Source organism: Notolabrus celidotus, chromosome 5 (genome assembly GCF_009762535.1).
Source record: "Notolabrus celidotus isolate fNotCel1 chromosome 5, fNotCel1.pri, whole genome shotgun sequence".
NCBI lineage: Eukaryota > Metazoa > Chordata > Actinopteri > Labriformes > Labridae > Notolabrus > Notolabrus celidotus.
Genome location: NC_048276.1, coordinates 2,014,902 through 2,036,636, shown reverse-complemented (window position 1 = coordinate 2,036,636; position 21,735 = coordinate 2,014,902). Strand labels below are relative to the sequence as shown.

The 21,735-nt window shown below is 41.4% G+C and overlaps 1 protein-coding gene across 1 annotated transcript in view; it reads left to right on the top strand.

The window, feature by feature from the left end:
* The window catches only part of fstl4 (follistatin-like 4), a 295,733-nt gene that overhangs the window by 186,350 nt on the left and 87,648 nt on the right, over positions 1-21,735 (top strand). Inside the window, exon 5 of the mRNA XM_034683558.1 lies at positions 15,450-15,640. Within this exon, the coding sequence (XP_034539449.1) occupies positions 15,450-15,640 (191 nt within the window). The remainder of the gene's footprint in view (positions 1-15,449; positions 15,641-21,735) is intronic.

The following is a 21,735-nucleotide window of genomic DNA, read 5'->3' as shown; positions in this document are numbered from 1 at the left end:
AGGAGAAGCTTTCCACTTTCACTTACTTAAAGATCATCCATTCTTCCTCTGCCTCTAAACTTTCCCTCACAAGGTCACTGCTGCATTCGGCCGAGCTAATGTTGATGTTGGTCCAGGACTCGCTGCCACATGCAGCCCCGGGCAGCCGTCTCCTCCGGCCTCACATCCAGGCAATTTAAAAGCTGTATACTCCAGGGATCGCCGGGCAGCAGCTTGCAGGCCTCAGCAGGGGCTCTGAGAGGTTCTCAGATTACTGAAAGTTACACTGCAGGTGGAGAGAGAGAGAGAGGGAGGGAGAGAGAGAGAGGATGCTAAAGAAAAGTAATCAGAAGCTTGTTCAGTTTATTAGTGTGAGCAGAGACCGGTCTTTGTTTTAAGTTGAATCTGGGTCAGCAGGTCTCAGCGTACAGAGCAGCTGTGTTTAGATTCTGTCAGTGAGGGTCTTAATATTCTGTGTTCATGTTGTTGACCCTGCACTGAACAAACTGAGGGTCCAACAAGTCTCCATGTGACACACTTGAGTCTGCATTAGTCAGATGTTTGTTTGCAGTACGACACAAATTATGAGCATTAAAGGCTGATTGGTCGGTAACACTTTACAATAAGGGTCCCTTAATAAACGTTAGTTAACGCAATATTAAGCATTAATTAACAGTTTAATATGTTTTAATAATCATTATAATGCATTGCCTAACATTAATTAACATAATAGTTAATGCATTAATAAGCAGTTAATTAATGCCTACTGCTCAGAGTTAATTAATACATTATTAAGCGTTAATAAAATGTACATAATGTAATTAGTTAACCATTAGTAAATGCTTTTTGGACCCTTATTGTAAAGTGTAACACATGTATCTCTTGGGTAACACATACGCTGAACCACTATTAGATGGAAGGTAGTTGAAGCAACACATATAAAGAATTTTACACGTTTTATTTAAAACAATAAAACAGATAATCACAGATAACATCTCAACTCACACAAAGGAGAGCTTTTACTAATGCTTAACTAATTACATTATGTAACTTTTGTTAATGCTTAATAATGTATTAATTAACTCTGAGCGGTAGACATTAATTAACTGCTTATTGATGCATTAACTAATATGTTAATTAATCTTAGGTAATGCATTATAATGATTATTAAAACATTATTAAACTGTTAATTAATGCTTAATATTGCATTAACTAACGTTTATTAAGAGACCCTTATTGTAAAGTGCTACCGATTGGTCCACACTGCACTTTGTGAGAAACAGAGGGGGACAAATGTAGAGCAGGAAGATAAGATAAGATATTCCTTTATTCCTCCCACATCGGGGAAATGCAAAGTGTCACAGCAGAAAAGTAGACAGTGCAAAACAGTATCAAGTAAAGAAGAGCAATTATGAAAAAGTGATTAGAAATTAAGATTAAAGAAAGTAAAATAAGCATATCTTTTTTTTTCTCAATTATCTTTTAATTTATTTTCAACATTTTAAAACAAACAAGACAAAAAACAAACACAAGAGGAAAGTCAAAAGAAGAGGGGAAAAAAGGAAAAAATAAATAAATAACAGATTTAAAACACAAATTCATTTATTGTAATAAGTACAAATAATAAGTGCAAATACATAAACCATTGTCATATTACATTCTTTTTTTTTGTACTCAGAGTCCAAGCACGGCCAGCCATGCTGAATGGATGTCAGATGTCCATAAGCTGCTGCCAAACTTTAAGGAAAACCTCCCCCTTGTTTTCAGAGTGTGTGTTCGTTGTTCCAGACGTAAGGTGTCATTCAAAGTTTGTTTGAACAGGTTAAATGGAGGGGGTCTGTGCTGATTCCATCTGAGAAGAATACATTTCTTAAATAATCATATCTTAAGAAAGTATAAACACAACTAAATAAGTCAATTTACACATATTTACAAAACCAGTGATGCAGTGAAAGATGTGCACAGACTATATAGGTTAAAAATAATGTACAGAACTGAGAAGACGGGTAGAAAAACGTATTGCACATGTTAGGAGAGGGATGAAGTAATAGTTGCATGTAGGAAATAGTGAGCGGCGTTGACTCTGACATAGGAAGACTGCATTTGGACAGTCTGCATTTTCAGTCAGAGCAGCAGGAAAATGGAACTCAATCTGGACTCACATTAGAGACTGTACAAGCCTCAGTGTTTTTAAAAGTAAACTGAAATTATGGCTCAAGGCAAAACAATCATGTGATCATCTGAATGCATCAAATTAGAGACAATGAAATGTAATTTTAAATGCGTTGTTATTAGTGATGGACTGTGTTGAGTAGTCTATGTATTGTTTTAAATGCTAGTATGTTTGTTTTTTTTCGTTTGTATTGTACATTTGTTAACATCTTCCTGCCCAGGGACCACAGATGAAAATTAGCTTATAGCTAACTCTGGCTTGACAGTTTTTGTTTTGCATGGCCCCTGTCAAATAAACTAATAAATAAAAAAATAAAAAAATTAGTTTGGTATATTTCTGCAGGATTCAGTTTATGCAAACTAAGATGTCACCACAGCAGAAACAAGACCGATACCTCAATCTTACAGCAGTTTAAGATATCAACACACTTTCCAACCCAATGCATTGTTTCCTGTTTACAGACGTAGCTTCTAAGACACTGAAAAGTGAAGTATAAAGAGTATTTCTGATGTTTGGATCTTAGTGACTCAGCTGTTTGCTGCTCTCTCAGCTCCTCCTCTCTCTCCCTCTGTCCCCTCTTTTAGAGGTTGCTATTCATTCACTTAGTAAAAATCAAAGAGTTACTTTGAATATTTTCTCATTTTAAAAGCACATTTTTTCATCCTTTCCTCCGGTGCCTGGTTGTAATACAGTATTCCTGCCAGACGTTGGCTATAGAGCGTCTTAAAGCTGTTTTATTGAGTAACAGAAGAAGAAGAATGCTAACTGCATTAAATAGCAAAAGAAGAAGAAACATGAGCAACAGTTGCTGTGATTTTCTCATTTTCTCTGAATCTCACACTACTACACGTATTTCAGAGATTGAGCGTGGCTGTAAAATGTAAACACACACGCCACGCTGCGTCACATAAACACAGACATGAAGATCCAGACAGACGCTCACTAGCAGCACCTCGTCCAGCTGCTGGTTAACGTGACTGCAAAAAAACCTGACGTTAATGGGACAGGTGTGTGTATGTGTGTGTGTGTGTGGGGGGAGATGAGTATTTGAATAATCGTCAAATAGATGCCAATGATTATTGAATAGTATTTTGGCTTGAATTGCATCCCTAATAACAAACAGTGCCCAGTCTGAATCCTTACATATGAGCTGCAGCATGTCCAACAGAAACACATCAGACATTTGATGAAGACTTCCTGTGGCATGTCTGAGAACTCTTCAGCTGAAATACTTTAAAAAACAGAACCACCAAACCCGACTCAGCCCGGCCTCGGTGCACTCTGTGCTGAGTGATTAATTAGAGCTGATTAGGGAAAGTCTTACAACTTACTTTCAGGTTTCATTAAAGAATAAAAACATCTGTACCTGCTGAGCCGCTCACCTGCAGAGTGATGAAGTGCCACCAGCGTCCTTATCATTAACGTTTAGAGAGGAAACACGGAGGTGCAAACACAGAGTGTGGGCTCAGGATTTATGCACAACACAAATCAAACAGCAGCAGCAGCAGTGTGTATAACCTTAAACTCAAGCTGTATATATATATATGATGAAATGTTAACCTGCTCCATCCATAGAGGTGAACAGAGCAGTGCAGTTCTTAAACCCTGCATGTCCCTGTAAGTTACACTCTCTCACAGACGGATGGATGGAGTCGGTGTGAGAGTGTTGGAGTAAAAGAGAATCTGATTCAGAGAGAGAGGAGCAGATATCGGGCTGATGCGTTTACTGCTGACGTGCACTTTGAGAAAGGCGTGCAGACAGACAGGCGAGCGGTGAGTGAATGCTGCTGGACGATTCCTCCTTCACTGCTCTGCCAATGACTTTGCTGTTGCATCGGGTTTCTCATTTAGTCTGTGCCAAGCTGCACAGACTGTGATAAGACTTCCTGAGCTCACACAGATCCGTGCCGCTGAATGTATGGGGAGGAAAACCAGCAGACAGCTCCTGCCCATGCTCGGGAAACTTAGAGGTGTCGTTTTAAATCAGAGTTCTGTATAAGCTGAACCACTTTAAATGAATAATCGAATCAATCATAGTTTAATTTAATGTTTTCAATATGAAATCATTTCAATGCAACAAACACAGATCCAGAGAACAGCTGCAGACGGGCTAACACCATCAGAAAGCAGTACTGATGCTGAATCCATCGTTTCCTATCAGCTGGTTTCTCCAGTACCCGATCTGGATCAGACACTGAGCTCTCTTCAGGTCTCTCATGCTGCTGCAGCTACTGTGGACCGAGGCTGCTGCTGCTGCTCACACCTTCCATCCCCCTCCAGCCTCCTCACGCTGCTCTTTGTAGACGGATGCTGTGCAAGCTGTTTCTAAATAATGGCTTGTTAGTGGCATGCTATCATATTTATGGAAATATATGGCTCTTTTTTATTGCTAGCCCAGCAGCATGTCTCACACGGACACATCCAGAGAGCTTCTTTATGAGCTTACGTCTCATACAGAGATCTCACACTGAATCTTTGATACGATATGGAAGAGGAATTTAAATAAGATAACACAGATTTTATTGGAAAAGTGTAGATTTAACAGTGAAGTATGAAGTGAATGCATGCATCCTCATATGTGACTGGGACTCTGGGGGTTGGTTGATTGTTGCTATAGTGTCCCACGACGCACATACGATTGTCTATTTGCAGCCTTCCAGTTGACGTAAGATATTATTGTCACTAGGTGAAACTGAAAGGAAGAAAATGAAAGGTAGAGCAGAGAGAGAATTTGAAAGAGGAGGGCTCATGCTCAGACGGCAAACCAAAGCCCTGCCGAAGTGTTTAAAACTGCAGTTCTTCGAGTGTCCACAAGAGGCTTGCTGCAGAAACACTGGAAACCACTTAAACCTCTTTTTGACCAACGCGACCCGGGTTGTATTTCCGGGCTGGTGCTCACGCTGGTTCAGAGGTGGTTGAACTCACGAACCAACGCGGCACCCGTTTCTTTTTCCGCCAGCTCGAGCCTGTGGAAGAGGCACGTCAATCTGATGTCAGATTTACTGCTTTCCCTCACAACAACAACAAGGATGGCGGACAACGGCAGCTTGTCTCCTCGGCCGCAGTGGCGGTTCTGGGGAGGGGCCAACGGGCCAGTGCCCCTGTAAAACTGAACCTGGACCCCCCTTTAGCCCCCCTCCACACCAAACAAATATTATACAATAAAAAAAGCTTCGGTATCACTCTGATGTTATAGGCAGAACACATAGGTGTGGCACTTGGTTCCAGTCCCTTAGAGCGCTAAGGGACTCATGTTGAGTGTAAACATCCAAACAGCTGCTGTCAGTCTGCATGTTGATCTAGCACACAGTAGTATATATGTCTAGTATAAAGGGATGCACTGATGTCTAGTACACAGTAGTATATATGTCTAGTATATAGGGATGCTCTGATGTCTAGTACACAGTAGTATATATGTCTAGTATATAGGGATGCTCTGATGTCTAGTACACAGTAGTCTATATGTCTAGTTTAAAGGGATGCACTGATGTTTTGCCAGTTTGTTCTCAGCCGGTCCTCACCCTTCTCAGTCTCTTTTGTCAGGGTTGAATGTGTCCCTCTGACAACACCCTTGGCCCCAGCCTGCCCCCCCCCCAGTAAAATTGGTCTAGAACCGCCACTGCTTTGCATTGGAATCCATTTGTTTCTATTATTTTTCGCTGCAGGACGATGGAGGACACATGTTTGGTTTGTGTTTTTGATCACGGCAACCCCGCCCCCTCGCCCCTGATGTAAGCAGTTTGCAGTTCTAGACCAGCAAAGAGTTGGAGCCGCCCTGGAACCGGTTTTCCCGGCCGGGAGCCGGTTCACTCACATTCGAAGCACGAAAGACGACACGACAGTTAGCTAACCATATTTGGACAATAGGAAACAAAACAATTGGGAAGGAGAGCGGTGCTCTAGTCTGGAGACAGTAAGTCGGTCACAACACACAGATAAAGACAGGAACAGGGGGAGAGACCTTGATTACTACACTGACCCTGTCTCGTCTATCCCCCTGGTAGCCACAGCTGACATAACAGAAGTTACTCTGCCCCTGACACTTAGACTGAAAGAACACAAGAGTTAAACATTGTTACATACATATATATAAGATTATGAAAATTCCACGACAGGGAGCTTGCAGTCGAAAAGCGAAAAACCGGTTCTCATTTGAGTACCGGCTCTGAACCAACCCTGAAACTGCCTCGGTCTAAAAGGGGTACAGGAAACCACATACACACCCATTCAAAGAAGACGATCTTTACAGCAGAAATAAACACGTTTACAGCCTGGTTCAAAACATGAGTTTAGGTCTGAATATCTCATTTCTCTATCAGAACACACTGTACAGGGGGAATTTATTATAACTTGTTATTCTTGAAGATATTAATGTTCCAAGTTTTGCCCAAATAAGGGCGTGGCTGACTTGATTGACAGGCGGGAACACTGTAGCTGTTAGCGAGGAGGCTGAAGCCCCGCCTCCTTACCTCACACTAGCTCCACAGAAGTTAGGTTGAGTTCAGCAATTCCAATATGGCACCCGCCGACGATCGGCTTCAAAACAGGACTTCAGGAGCAGACGGGTGACGTCAAGGAGACTACGAACATTTATTATACAGGATGTGATCATGCTGCAGCGAAATGCAAGAAAGTAAGAGACGTTAGAAAGGAGTTAGCTAATAACAGTGTGATGGAACGGCCCATAGGGTGCGCATTGAGCAAGACTCTGTGGAGGAATTCAGTCAAAGTGCAACACAGCGATCATATGACATTGAAGGCAGCGTGTTTCAAACAGTCAAAAAAAGCACAAGCTGATAAACGTGCAAACTGTCATAGAACCAGAGACACAGTTAGCCTATGCAACACGTGCTTCAGGAGGCCTGATTTGACGTCTTTGCACTGGAGAATAACTGCATGTTAATCTGTTTATAGGAAACTGTAACATGCTGTAGATTCTATATGTTATAGGAAGTGTATCATGCTGTAGATTCTATATGTTATAGGTAGTGTAATGTGGTGAATATTAAAGTGGAGAAAGTCAGGGTACTAAGTGTTTCTCTGCAGTCACAGAGGAAACGCTGCACAGACTCTGAAGCTCACAGTAAGCCGATTTAAAGAGCTGCCAACAGCGATTATGCAACACGGGGCTCTCCTGTGACTCGTGTCGCCCTTCTAAGATTTGCTGGGCTCTCTCAGACCTCTCTGCCCTCAGGAGCAAAGAGTGTCCATCATATTCATAATTATCTGGAAGGTAGGTCCATCACTGCTGCATATTAGCAGCACAGAGACGCCATGGCAGTAAATAATCCCATCATTTCAGCCGGAGGAGGTCAGGCAGACATAAATTTAACACTGAGCACTTTTACATCCTGGAGGGCATTGTGGGGAGGTTTCATCCTCTGAAGGATTGATGTCTTGGATTTCCCTCTCTCTCTCTCCTTTTCTCCGGAGCTGAGATTTCATCCGAGAAGCTGAGGAGAAAGTTTGAGTTCCTTTGATTCATACACATCTGAATTGCAGTCGATGTTTGACTGCTTTGTACCTTTTGGATCTCTGCTCTGGATTTCTGAACAGATTGTTCCTGCAGGAAGACTCGACAGCAGACCAGCAACAATCAGGTTTAGAGCCTCACGAGCGCCGAGTCACGCTCTGTGTTCAGGGATGAGTTTATGTCGGGTCAGACCGGGACGATTTACAGGAAGGGGGTTTAAAACTTAAAATCACACAGAGGAGGTGTTGGTTTAATTTCAATGTGTCACTCTGATACTAACATGTTGCTCATTTTAAAATGAAGGAAGAAATCTGTGTCTTTGACAATATCCCAAATATCTAGATCAGGGGTTCCCAAACTTTTCAGCCCTTGATGCCCAAAATATTGGTGCCAAAGACTTGCTGTCCCTCAGAGTTATTTAATGTGGCTTCATTTGGCTGGTCTGCAGAAAATGACACTACCTATATGAGCATGTCTGTGTTTCCTGTGCCGTTATGAATTAACCTGCTGCTACTGATGCTTTAGATCATTAACTGTTCACTAACCCTAAACTTAGGAGACATCTGGAAACAAAGAAAGGCAGAAAACTCATTACATTTTAAATTTTCATGGCTTTATTTCAAGTTTAGCTACTATTGTTGTCGATATTTTTTACTATAATGGGTGAAATGTAATATTTTTAGATAACTTTAAAAAAAAAAAACATTCTGGAAGACATCTCACGACCCCCAGGGGGTCCTGACCCACGCTTTGGGAACCCCTGATCTAAATCATACATCATCCTTTGTTTTTATCACTCTGCTTTTGTTTTTTTGTCACAATAGCTCTCTAAATTTTTATTGAATGTTACTTAATACCCGGCTCTCTTCCTGATCTTCCGGCTGTGTAAGATGCTTGATTCTGATTGGTCTAAACCCCATGACAACGGTTATTATCTTTCACTAACATGAGCAACACCAGAGAGAAACTGATCACACGTCATGTCAAATCAATCCATGGAAAACAGTTCTTTCTTTCTTTATTCAGATCCCCATTAGCTGCCACTAACACGGCAGCTACTCTTCCTGGGGTCTACATAAAACATACAAAATAAACATAAAATACAAAACTAAAAATTCAACAAACATTACAAAGAAAAACTGTGAATGCTATATAGAAATAAAATACAAAAAAACAGAAAAATGCTACAAACATAAAATAGAAAAAATGAAAATGCTTCAAACATGCAATAAAATGAATCAAAAAGCAAAACAGTATGTTTACTAAAATTCATTAATGTTAGAGTTCTGATTAAGGTGTTCCTTTAAGAGTCTTTTAAAGCTGGCTTTACTGGGGGCTTCAATTATAGTGACTGGTAAATGATTCCACAGTGTGATGGCTCTATACATAACAGATCTGCTCACCTCATCTGTTCTTGGTCTCTTCTTAACTAAATGACCCTGAACAGCCTGCCGGGTACCGTGACTGTGTTGGTCCCTCACATACTTTATTTGTGAAAAAAGACAATTTGGTTGTTTGCTAAAACAAATATTCCTAATAAAATTTGCAAGGTTGCATGCCAACCTCCTGTCTACTCTGAGCCATGAAAGCCTGGCATGCATACTGTCTATACTCAGCCACACACCTGATGGACAGGCCACAGCGACTCTTGCGGCTTTATTTTGAGCTATTTGAAGTTTAGACAGATCTTTTTTGGCAGCACCTGACCAGACTGGTGAGCAGTAATCCAGATGAGATAAAACTAGTGCCTGTGTTCAGACACATTTAGCTTCTGCTTGTTGACACCATAGACCGTAAGGTGAGATAAAACCATCTTGGATCCTGTCCATCAATATGATGAAGGAGCAGGTGAGAGAAACTTTAGGTTAGTGATCTCTCCAAAGAAACTTAAACCCTGAGTGGTGGTGATGATAGCAGCAGGGTTCAAAGTGGTGTCATTAGTTTCTTTTTAAAGGTGTTTGAACCGCAGAGCTCAGAGAAGGAGAGCTGAGTGAGGACAGGTTCATGTTCAATCCACCGAAACAAAACAGAATCTGTAACCCCTCTCTCCAGTTAGAAAAACAAATACTGACAACTGACATAAGTCAAGCCTACTTTTCATTGCTCCAGATGGCCTTCTTATGGGATTGTGATCAATTGAGCAGAATCATGTACTTTCACTCTCTCTGCACCTGAGTGTCTTGTTTAGTTTTGTAATCTCTTTTTACTGTTTTTTGACTATCTCTATTATCTCAACTGACTCCCAGAAATGTAATTTATGTTGCTGTAATTAATTCTTATTTAAGTACTTACTTATTCATTCTCCCAAAATGTCTTATGAACTGCAATGAATCAGGCACTCTTGTTAAAGGAACTAAGGACCAGACCTGAACAGGATGGGAGGTGGTGGGTGGTGGGCAGGTTGTCTTTTTGTATCTATTTACTGTATTTTTCTACATTAATTTTGATTCCACCCTCTGTTAAAAGCAAAACACAATAAAAAGATTGTTAAAAAAAATAATAATAATCCACCATAACAGGCAGGCAGCATCATGAAATTCCTTCTCAAAGTCATTTTTGACAATAATTAAAAAGAGAAACACTCAAGAAGGAAAAACAAATGCTTTTTAAACATTTCTCAAGAAACAAAATGCACAGAAATCAGTCCCTCCATAAGATCTTTAGTTCAGAGATTAAATCATTAAATCATGATGCAGTTAGAAATGTAAACAGTTGAAAAAGTCTGCAGCAGATCTCTGCAGAGCGTTCAGTTCATGTTCTTCCTGGTTTATTCTTCCTCACAGCGTCTCAGTGTTTCCCCTCAGCAGTGGAAAGGATGCATCTTAGAATAACATGCATGTGTATGAATGCAACACAGAGGTGACATTGACACACTTGCTCATGTCCTTCCCTCATATGTTTTTATATGTAGAGAGATTCCTGTTCTTTAAATGTCCTCCCATGACATTTCATTCTCTCGTTCACCTCCTCTCCCTTCAGCATGACAGCAGCTTCCTCCTCTCTTCCTTCTCTCTTCCTCCTCTCTTCCTCCTCTCTTCCTCCTCCCTCTGTTTGTTTTCCCCCCGCCTGACATTTATAGAGTGTGAGCTCCGAGGATGCTCCGAGCGCCGCAGAGGAGCTGCATCTCCGGGACATTGGGCGTCCACGGTGCGAGCAGCTTCGGATCACTCACTTAAGCAGCTAACATTTCAAACGGGCAATAAAGGGAGTCCTGGTCCCTCCAGAACAATAAAACAGTGTTAGAGTCAGGGGTGGATGCACTGTAATAAGGACAGATATTTCTCTGCCACCCCTGCAGCTGCTGCGCTCAGCACATCCAGAATCAGAGGACGTTCACTCCACAGAAAGAAAGACAGCGTGATTCACGGGACGGTCCGGGTGAAACACAGACTCCCTCCTCGGTCGGTCCTCGGTCAGAGGATGGAGGGGGGCACCTGGAGAGATAAGAAGGTCGTAAGGGCATCAGAGTAATTTATGGCCTTAATCAAATCCTGTCACACCGGCAGGTATAGAGTCTCCTCTCTCACGTTTTTTAAAGAACCTTAAAATGTGTTTTCCTCCTCGGTCTGAACACCTCTCAGAGTACTTCCCCCTCAGTGCAGACTCGTGTGGGCAGAGAGAGGCTGAGCAAAGAGAGGATTGTTCTCTCTGCATATGACACGATGTAAATCAGCGTGGGGTTAATTTGTTTCTGTCCTTCCTGAGCGGGAGCAGAGATGACAGCTAGGTGATGATCCCTCATGTCGGATCCAGCTCACGCCTCATTCCCCTCGCAGGAATAACATTGAACAGGGGTTTTGCCAAGACCTTGACTTAACTGTCGGCTGGTTGAGAGGAGTGCACTCTGTCTCTGCTGTGTGTGTGTGTGTGTGTGTGTGTGTGTGTGTGTGTGTAATGAGGGAGGCCTGTGTGTGGATGTTTCTTTGCAAGTGTAATCATCTGTGACTATGATCACACCTCAAACATCATGAGATCTCCTCAGAGACAAACAGAAGATAACTTTCTGCACTGATCTCCATCATGATGTGAAACCATGAACACTGATATCAATCAATCTTTATTTGTACAGCGCCAAATCACAACAAACGTTATCTCAAGACGCTTGTACAAACAGAGCAGGTCTAGACCACTCTATGTCAAATTATGAACAGAGACCCAACACCAAGACAGGATCAGACTCAGTCTGACCCCACCTTAATCCACCATGAGCATTGCACATCACAGTATTTAGCTAGTTACAGTGGTGAGGACAAACTTCCTTTAACAGGCAGAAACCTCCAGCAGGACCAGACTCATGTTAGACACACATCTGCTGAGACCGTGTTGGAGAGAGGGATAGAGTGAGATGAAGAGAGAGAGAGAGATGATAGTGGGGAGACGGATAGTAGTAGTTGTAGCAGCTGGAGTCTGACACGTCCACAGCAGCAGAGATCCAGAGGAACCTACGAGACAAGGGAGCTCAGGGACTCCAGAAAGGTCTAAGAAAAGAGAGAAGAGAGGGAGACCAGAAGAAAGAAAAAGAGGAGAATAAATGGTGAAGGAATGACAGAAGGAAAGGAGGGGGTTAGAAAAGGAGACATAGAGGATGAAGAAACATGGAAAGAACAAAGAAAGAAAAGACAAAAGAAGAGAGAGAAGTGAAGACAGAAAGAAAGAAAGAAAGAAAGAAAGAAAGAAAGAAAGAAAGAAAGAAAGAAAGAAAGAAAGAAAGAAAGAAAGAAAGAGGGACAGCAGGAAATACGGAATGATAGAGATAAAGAAAGAAAGAAAGGGTGAATGAAAGGAATAAAAGAAAGGACAGAAATTAAGGAAGGAATGAAAGGAAAGAAAGAAAGAAAGAAAGATGAACAGAAAAGAAAGAAGACAGAAAAAAGGAAAGAAGGAAGAAAAAAGAAAAAAGAGAAAGAAGTAAAGAAAGAAAGAAAGAAAGAAAGAAAGAAAGAAAGAAAGAAAGAAAGAAAGAAAGGGTGAATGAAAGGAATAAAAGAAAGGACACAAAGTAAGGACGGAATGAAATGAAAGAAAGAAAGAAGAGAACAGAGAAGGAAAGAAAGGATGAATAACAGACCCCAAAAAAGGAATCTACAGCAGAGATCCATAGGAACCTACGAGACAAGGGAGCTCAGGGACTCCAGAAAGGTCTATGGTTAGTAACTTTAATGGGACAGGAAGAGTTAAAGTGAGAGACAGGCAGAGAGAGGAGAGAGAGGGAAAGACAGGATCCCAGTGTGTCAGTCTAAGCCTATAGCAGCATAACTAAGACCTGGTCCAAGCCTGATCCAGCTCTAACTATAAGCTTTATCAAAAAGGAAAGTTTGAAGCCTACTCTTAAAAGTAGAGAGGGTGTCTGCCTCCCGGACTCTGACTGGTGGATGATTCAAAGGAGAGGGGCCTGATAACTGAAGGCTCTACCTCCCATACTACTTTTAGAGACTTTAGGTACAACCAGCAGGTCGATGGGTGACAAATCTGAGTGCTACAAACTGAAGGAGTTTAGCTCTTTAATTTATTACATGCTGTCACTTGATCCTTAGTGCATTCATTCAAACAGAGACTCAAAGCTGTCCTTGATTTCTTTGTTTTACTTCTTATTAACTTTGGAACTAAATGTTTGAATAATCAGCAGCTCAGAACAGTCCCCATGTGCGTTTTTTTGATTGAACGTTCTGCACCGAAAGTTTTGTATTTCCATCCATTTTCATCTGCTTATCAAAGATCAGTTCACGGGGAAAGCAGTGCAAACAAATCGACCCATACGTCCCTCTCCCTGCAACGTTTTCCAGCTCATCCTGGATCTTGAGGCGTTTTGAGGCCAGTTGGGATATGTAGTCCCTCCACGGAGCTCTGGGTCTACCCTGAGGCCTCCATCCAGGCGGCAGGCCCGGAGGCATCCTTATCAACTGACTCCTTTCAATATGAAGGAGCAGCAGCTCTACTCTGAGCTCCCTCCTGATCAAGCAGCAACCTCTGATCGTGAGAATTGAAGCCAATGATGAGGTGCTAAAAACTCTGGTTCCTGGAGTGTCCACTTTCTCTGCTGGACGCTCATTTTGGACGCTTGTATCCGCGATCTTAGTCTTTCGATCAGGACCCAAAGCTCATGACCTCATGTGAGGGTTGGAACGTAGATCTATAGTTTAGTTTAGAGTCGAGCATATACAGGGGGGCGGTGTTTTCACTGTGGTGATGACCTCAGCACCACCTCCTTTCCTTTTGTAGAGTAGCTGAATTGTTGGAGTCAGTATTTCCAATATGGCAGCCGCCAGCTTTGGGCTTCATATGACCTCTTCAGAAGACAGTGGCTGATTTAACTGAGATCATAGGTGCATTTTGACCAAGAGTTCCCCAGAGCTACTTCACCCTGAACTAAAAGGTTCCTGTGACCCCATTGAAATCAAGTGAATCACAAATGTGTGTGATGTTATTGTGGACGACGGGTGGAATAAAAACACTGCAGGTTAATCTACCAATCAGACACGTTCAGCATTGCAGGCCCCGCCCCCTGAAAGTCCTGGGACCTTTGAAAAGTACTACCCCCCTAGCAGGGGCTTTTTAGGGGGGAGATTATCTACCCCTGAACTAAATTTAGACGGCTCAGCTCTTCTGATGAATGAGAGTTTTGAGGGTTGTTAAACTGGATCCTGGGTCACCCTGAGCAAACATTTAGCACCCCAGGAAACTCTTAGTTTGTGAGTGAACATATGCATAAGCATCTTAATATGTGCATCTTTAATCAGCACTTCAAGTGTAGAGTTCCTCAGCAGGAGACTCTCTCTGCCGGCTCTGACTTAGTGGATCCCTTGTTGACTTGTGTGCAGTAGATCCACTCTGACGGGACGCCCCACCGCTGAAGTCTGAGACCAAAAAACCACGCTGGCTCTAAACATGTAGAGAGTTTCCTTCAGGTCCGTCGTGTCTCTTCATTCTGCGTTCATTGGCTCTGATGAGAGAGAGGAGTTGTGATGAGATGAGGCGATTAGATCATTCTTGTGTACTCTCAGAGGGGGGGGCGTCTGCTCTGCTGGGATCTACAGGGATGTCACTTCATGAGTTATTCATCAGGGCAGTTTTCTTTTTTTTGTGTGTGTTGCTCAGCCATCGCCATGTTTCTGACTCCCGGCCTCCCGTCAGGGCGCCACGCTGTCACAAGGGTTTGGAGGAAGCAGAAGAGGGACAAGAGAGAGAAGCATACACCCCAGTCTCTCCCTCTCTCTCTCCCTCTCTCTCCTTCTTTTGTATCTGCCGCTCATTCGCCCGCTCTCCGTTTGTTTCAAGTCTGTCACAGCATGGGACGGACGTGTTTTGCATAATTATTGATTTCAAGTGTGAAGAAAAAAAAATCACACGGCGTGAGTGTCGCCCGTGATTAATTTGTGGTCTCTCATTTTCTCTGCGCACCCTCATCAGGCAGAGGAGGGGGGGGGGGCAGGAATTCAGGGAGCAGAGGAGCAGCCTGTTCTGAAGCGGCGGCTCTAATCCCAAAGCAAGAGAGGACGAGGAGCCTCTGAGAGCGTCTGAATGAGGATGTTTACCTTTTGTTTCATGTGGATTCAAGGATTACTTTTAATTAATTGGACCCCCTGCTGTGAGAAAGCTGCCTGACAAATTAAACAAACAATAAAAGTAACATTTTCTTGTAACACTTAAGAACACACAAACGCACATCATCTCTCCCTCTTGCCCTCTTTGTCTCCGCTCCTTCTTAAAAAACACAAAAGTGCATTAAATCCAATTTACAGCTTGAATCCAAAGTCTCCGTCTTCTTTAATTGAGGTTAATCAAACGTCTTCTCTTCTTCCTCCTCTGTGTGTTTTGCTCCTGTAGGTAACGCGTGCACCATGTCAGAGTACAACAAGCTGAAAAGCATGCTGCTGGATATGCAGCCCAAAGCGCTGGAGACCGGAGAGCAGAGCCAGCAGAGAGACATGGAGGAGAAGAGGGCTCTGGTGGACACCATGTTCAAATACCTGGACGTGGACCAGGACGGCCGGCTGGTCAGCGATGAGCTGGAGAAGGTGAGTTAAAGCTGAGGTAGTAGGAGTTTAAAGGCAGCTGTGTTGGAGATATGAACGCTGGGGTTGGAGAGGGATGTCAGATTGTTTCTTTAATCCATCCATGTTTGGATTTTTAGATTTATTTCCCTTGTAGCAAACCAAAAACACAGATTTCAAACTTATGGTGGCTGGAAAGTGCAATGCAAATTTTCAAAATCAGAAACACTTTAACAAGCTGTGAGACATTTTTACCAGAAACAAATTTACAAACAGAAGATTCTACCAAACACAGGAAGTGTTCAGGAAGTGAGGGGTTTGTTTTGGCGGAGAGAAACGGACTGTCACAGGTCATTCTGATGTGTCCTTTCAAAATAAAAGCCAAACAATGTTTCTCTTTTTAAAGAGGACAATTCTGGGCGCAGACTTAGCCTCATGGTTAAGTTGTGTGCCCATGAAGGGGTTAGCCAGGGTTCAAATCCAGCCTGCAGCCTCCTTCCCGCATGTAATACCCCCCACTCTCTCCCAGCTTCCTGCACTATCTAAAGTCCTCTCCTCTATAATAAAGGTGTAAAAGCCCAAAAATATAACTTTAAAAAAAAAAAAAAGGGGTCCATTCTGAATATTTTCAATCAGAGATTATGAACAAAGAAAATCAATCACCTGACACATTTTAATCCAGATTAAGAGTGGAACAGTAGTCAGTGGAAACTGGGATTTTATTCATCATCTCTCATTGAAAATATCAAAGTTATCTCTACTTTTTCAAATTTCAAAAAGCTGATATTTTAAATTTACAAAACACATCAAGCTGTGATTGGCTGGATTACATTTTGAGGTTGTCCACTATAAGTCTGAATTATAATGACTGAATGATTGAGAATATACAGAATTATTGCTATTTTTTAAATTTAGTTTGGCTTTTTAAAATATCAGCCACTTGAAATTTGAAAAAATAACTTAAATCTTGATATTTTCAATCAGAGATGATGAGCAGAATCCCAGTTTCCACTGATTAGTGTTCCTCATTAATCTGAATTAAAATGACTCGGTTGACTGATTTTCTTTGTTCATCATCTCTCATTGAAAATATCAAAGTTATCTCTACTTTTTCAAATTTAAAATGGCTGATATTTCAAATTTACAAAACACATCAAGCTGTGATTGGCTGGATTACATTTTGAGGTTGTCCACTATGAATCTGAATTATAATGACTCAGTGGAAACTGGGATTCTTTCATAATCTCTGATTGAAAATAAACAGAATTATTGCTATTTTTTAAAATTTCGTTTGGCTTTTAAAATATCGGCCATTTGAAATTTGAAAAAATAACTTAAATCTGGATATTTTCAATCAGAGATGATGAGCAGAATCCCAGTTTCCACTGACTAGTGTTCCACTGCTAGTCTGAATTAACCCTCAAAGACCTAGACAGCCTGATAACTTTTGAACCCTTAATCCTATCAACAAGCTTTAAAAACTCAGTTACAGCCGACATTCTCAGCTTTCCATTGATACCATATTTGTCTCATTCAGTATATTCAAAATAAATTCAGGAGAGTCTGGCGCCCCCAAAAATGGTCTAGATCTGAAAGGGTTAAAATGACTCAGTTGACTGATTTCTTTGTTCATAATCTCTGATTGAAAGAATCCAGAATTGTCGCTATTTTTTCCAAATTTCGTTTGGCTTTTATTTTGAAAGGACACCTCAGAATGACCTGTGATAATGACAGGACAGTTCGTTTCTCTCCGCCAGACTTTGAGTGTTTGGTACGTTCCTTAAAGGTGACATATCATGCAAAATTGACTTTTCAATGGTTTCTTACCTGAAATATGTGTCCCTGTCTACAAACCCCCCAAGAATGAAAAGAATCCATTCTGCCCCTGTTCTGATTTCTCCACCTTTCTGTAAATGTGTGAAACCAGCCGTTTCAGACTTCAGTGTTTTTGTTACGTAACAACAATATCCGGTCTGTAACAGGAAGTCAGAGCTCGGAGCTTGTTCAGCCCATAGACTGTATAAAATACAACTCAACCCCTCCTCCGTTTTTCATTCCCTGCACACATGTGTGCTAACAAGGAGCTTAGGAGGGAGGCATGCTAGTTGTAGGCTGTCTTAATAAACACAAAGGTCGCTTTGACTCCCCACGTCTGCAGATTTGAAGATCTAGTGGATGATTTTTATTTATCATGGATAAGTGCTAGCGCTAATTAGCATAGCCACATAGCTACATGTTCATAGCTGTAGCTGTGTACCAAGACACACGTCGACATACTGACAAATAAAACAACAAGAAACACTAAATCTGTGACCAATCGTTCATAAAAGGTCCTGCTGCCTTTCTGGCAGAGATCGGTTTTACTCCCCACGTCTGCAGATTTGAAGATCTAGTGGATGATTTTTATTTATCATGGATAAGTGCTAGCGCTAGTTAGCATAGCCACATAGCTACATGTTCGTAGCTGTGTACCAAGACACACGTCGACATACTGATAAATAAAACAACAAGAAACACTAAATCTGTGACCAATGGTTCAGAAAGGTCCTGCTACAGGCGCCTCTCCGTCAGGATCAGATTCTGGATCAGATTCAGAGGGTTGAAGTAACGCGGGTCTCTGAGCAGCCGTGTATATTCAGCCAACATGTAAACATTAGATCAACATGCTGGAGAGCCGAGGCACATCCACTTCCGGAGGGGGCGTGGTCAGAGAGAAAACAGAGTGTTCTGAGGAGGGCTGAAGAAAAGGACTTTTCAGGCAGACCAAAATCTGATTTCAAAGTGTTTTTTTGAGCATAAACTTTAAAGACATGTTTTGGGGACCTCTTAGACCAATATATGTTGATGAAAAAAGCGTGATATGTCACCTTTAAGAATCTGACGTTTGTTCATTTGTTACAGGTAATAAATGTTCCCCTCTCTTAAAAGTGTTTCTTTGTACACTCCCCAGCCACCGTACGATCTGTATGGAGCAGCTTGTACAAAAGAAATGCAAAATTAAATTAAGATAAAAACATAAAAACAAACATGGAGACAAACAGACATCAATGAAATATACACAGGAGCTACAGTATACCACAGGTATCAGGCAGACTGATTAATAAGTCAATAGATAGGTAGGATGAAATCATTAAAAGATCAGTGTAATAACAGATAAGAGAGTCAGTCTGGTGAAAAGATAAGTAGTCCATAACAAATATCTAATTAAGGAGCATTAACAATCTAATTCAGAGAGGATGAAGGAGCAAAGAGAAATTCACTGGAAACAACACCACAGGAAGAAACTAAAATATTCTAACCTTATCTCAGGTGTTAAATATAAGTTGAACAAATTCCTAAACTAAAGAAGTCCTTAACTCACACTTTTAACAACAAACAGAAAGAGACATCTTCAGTGTTTGCAGAGAATCCTCCAGAATCTAAACGTGTCTCTGCTCGTGTTCGGCGTCAGCTGATTAGATTGTGTCTTCTTCTTCTTCTTCGTCTCCAGAGTTATTACAGGGTGAGTGACATGTGGCTGGAACATTTAATCATCTGGTTTAACAATGAGAAATGTTGACTGAGGTTATCTCCCCATGAGGGTCTGATGGGAAACAGTGGGGGGGACTTTATAAAAGATTGGCATTGACATTTGCAGGGTGAGGAAATGAAATTATTGCGGGCATCATCTGGTATCAGGAAATGGGCTTTAGAGATGAGTGTTAATTAGACTCCTCCCAAGCAATGCTGTGGTGTCAGGGACTTCTGCCAGGAAGCAGAGACCATGTCCAAGTCTGCCTGCAGGAGGAGGAGGAGGGATAAAGGATCAGGTGCTGGCTTCAGTCTGACACGTTACATGAGCGGCTGGAAGAGGAGTTTCAGTATCAACACAAAGGAAAACAACCTTACAGCTAAATATAGTTTATGAAATGTAACTCTGGTGAATCTTTTGTCAGCTCACTATAGTTTTTAAACGACACACTTTGTCTCTTCTCATGATTAAAAAAGATGGAGTGATTTTTGTCTTACTTCCTGTAGAAGAAATAATGAACGAAGAGTCTTTTCTGGCACAGCGGCGCTCAAAGATCCAACAAAAGATTCACATCAATCAAAACCAGCAATAAGTGACACTGACATGTTTCAAGGAAGTCTGCAGATGACACATTCAGGTCCTGTAGGAATTCATGAATTCAGCCTCACAGAGATAATGCTTTTAAAGATCAAAGAGGCAAAGATGAATAAAGTCGTCCATCCAAACTTTCTCCAGTGGAGGATAAATCTTTACTCACAGATGTTCTTGGAGGGTAAAGTCCTGCTCGTTGGGTTTTGAGATATTTCAGCGCCCAAAGTCAGATCAGCGTGTCGCTGAACACACGGAGTCTGCAGCCTGCTGCGTCACAAGCTTTAATCTACTGTGTCACATGCTCAGCTCCTTTTAAAAGCCATCTGAGGAGATGAACACGCTGCAGGGTGAGAGAGTGTTTTCATGCTCCAGACTCACAGCTGAAGGAGTAAAACATGGAGCTCCTCAGGACAGGCGTGTTAGTGTTTTATCCCCCGACACAAAAACAAGACAAAACAATCATAAAGGAGAAAACAAGAGAAACAAGAGCGGCTTTTACAGACTTACTCTAAGTTCTATTATTAACAAAGACCCAACATCAAGACCAGGATCAGATCCAGTCCCATCTCACAGACAGGACTCAGTCTGATCTCATCTTAATCCACCATGAGCAGAGCACTTTGCAGCATTTAGCAAGTTACAGAGGCAAGGACAACTTCCTTTAACAGGCAGAAACCTCCAGCAGGACCAGACTCATGTCAGACACACATCTGCTGAGACCGTGTTGGAGAGAGGGATAGAGGGAGATGAAGAGAGAGAGAGAGAGATGATAGTGGGGAGATTGAGAGCAGCTGGAGTCTGGCACGTCCACTGCGAGTCCTCATCAACTGAGCTGCTGATTCTTTCTTCTTCCTGAGAGTTAACCTTTGTTAAAGGAGTAGACACAATAACAGCCACTGACACACTTTAGATGGGGAACAATATCAAAATGCAAAAATCAATGAATAAATGAATGAATTAGAAATTAAACTGCAGCTCAGTCAGCATGTCCGGCTAACCAACAACATCACTGAGAAGTGAAACATAAAAAAATTCAGTCTGAGCTCAGGTTTGATTCTGATCACTGTCAACACAAGCTGTTTGAATACATATCATCAAACTTCAACTCACTGACCGGTTATAAGATTCTATGTGTCTTATATCAATCAATACTTTTATATATTTGTGTCAAGCAAATTCAAAACAAAAGAGAAAGTCTGGAACGAACTCTTTGAAATGTCAAATAATTATATATAGACGTTCAGTTGTTGCAGCAACCCAGACATAAGTACAATCAAGACAAAGTTTCATGTAGTAAAATGAAATAAATAAAAATAAAAATTGATAAATAAAGATAGAATACAAATTTAGATATATACAAATGTTTCAAGTGGTTTAAGTAGCAGTGATTATATTTAAAAAGTTCCAGTAGTGAGAGGTTGACATGGTGAGATTATGGTTCTGTTATGACAGATAAAGCATAATAATAAGAAGAAGAAGAAGAAGAAGAAGAAGAAGAAGAAGAAGAAGAAGAACAAGAACCAGACACCAAGAACCAAGAACAAGGAACACGAACAAGAACCAAGCCACAAGAACAAGAAGAAGAAGAAGAAGAAGAAGAAGAAGAAGAAGAAGAACAAGAAGAAGAACAAGAACAAGAACAAGAACAAGAAGATGAAGAAGATGAAGAAGAACAAGAACAAGAACAAGAACAAGAAGAAGAAGAAGAAGAAGAACAAGAAGAAGAAGAACAAGAAGAACAAGAAGAACAAGAACAACAAGAACAAGAACAAGAACAAGAAGAAGAAGAAGAAGAACAAGAAGAAGAAGAAGAAGAACAAGAACAAGAAGAAGAACAAGAACAAGAACAAGAAGAACAAGAACAAGAACAAGAAGAACAAGAACAAGAAGAACAAGAACAAGAACAAGAACAAGAAGAAGAAGAAGAAGAAGAAGAACAAGAACAAGAACAACAAGAAGAACAAGAAGAACAAGAAGATGAAGAAGATGAAGAAGAACAAGAACAAGAACAAGAAGA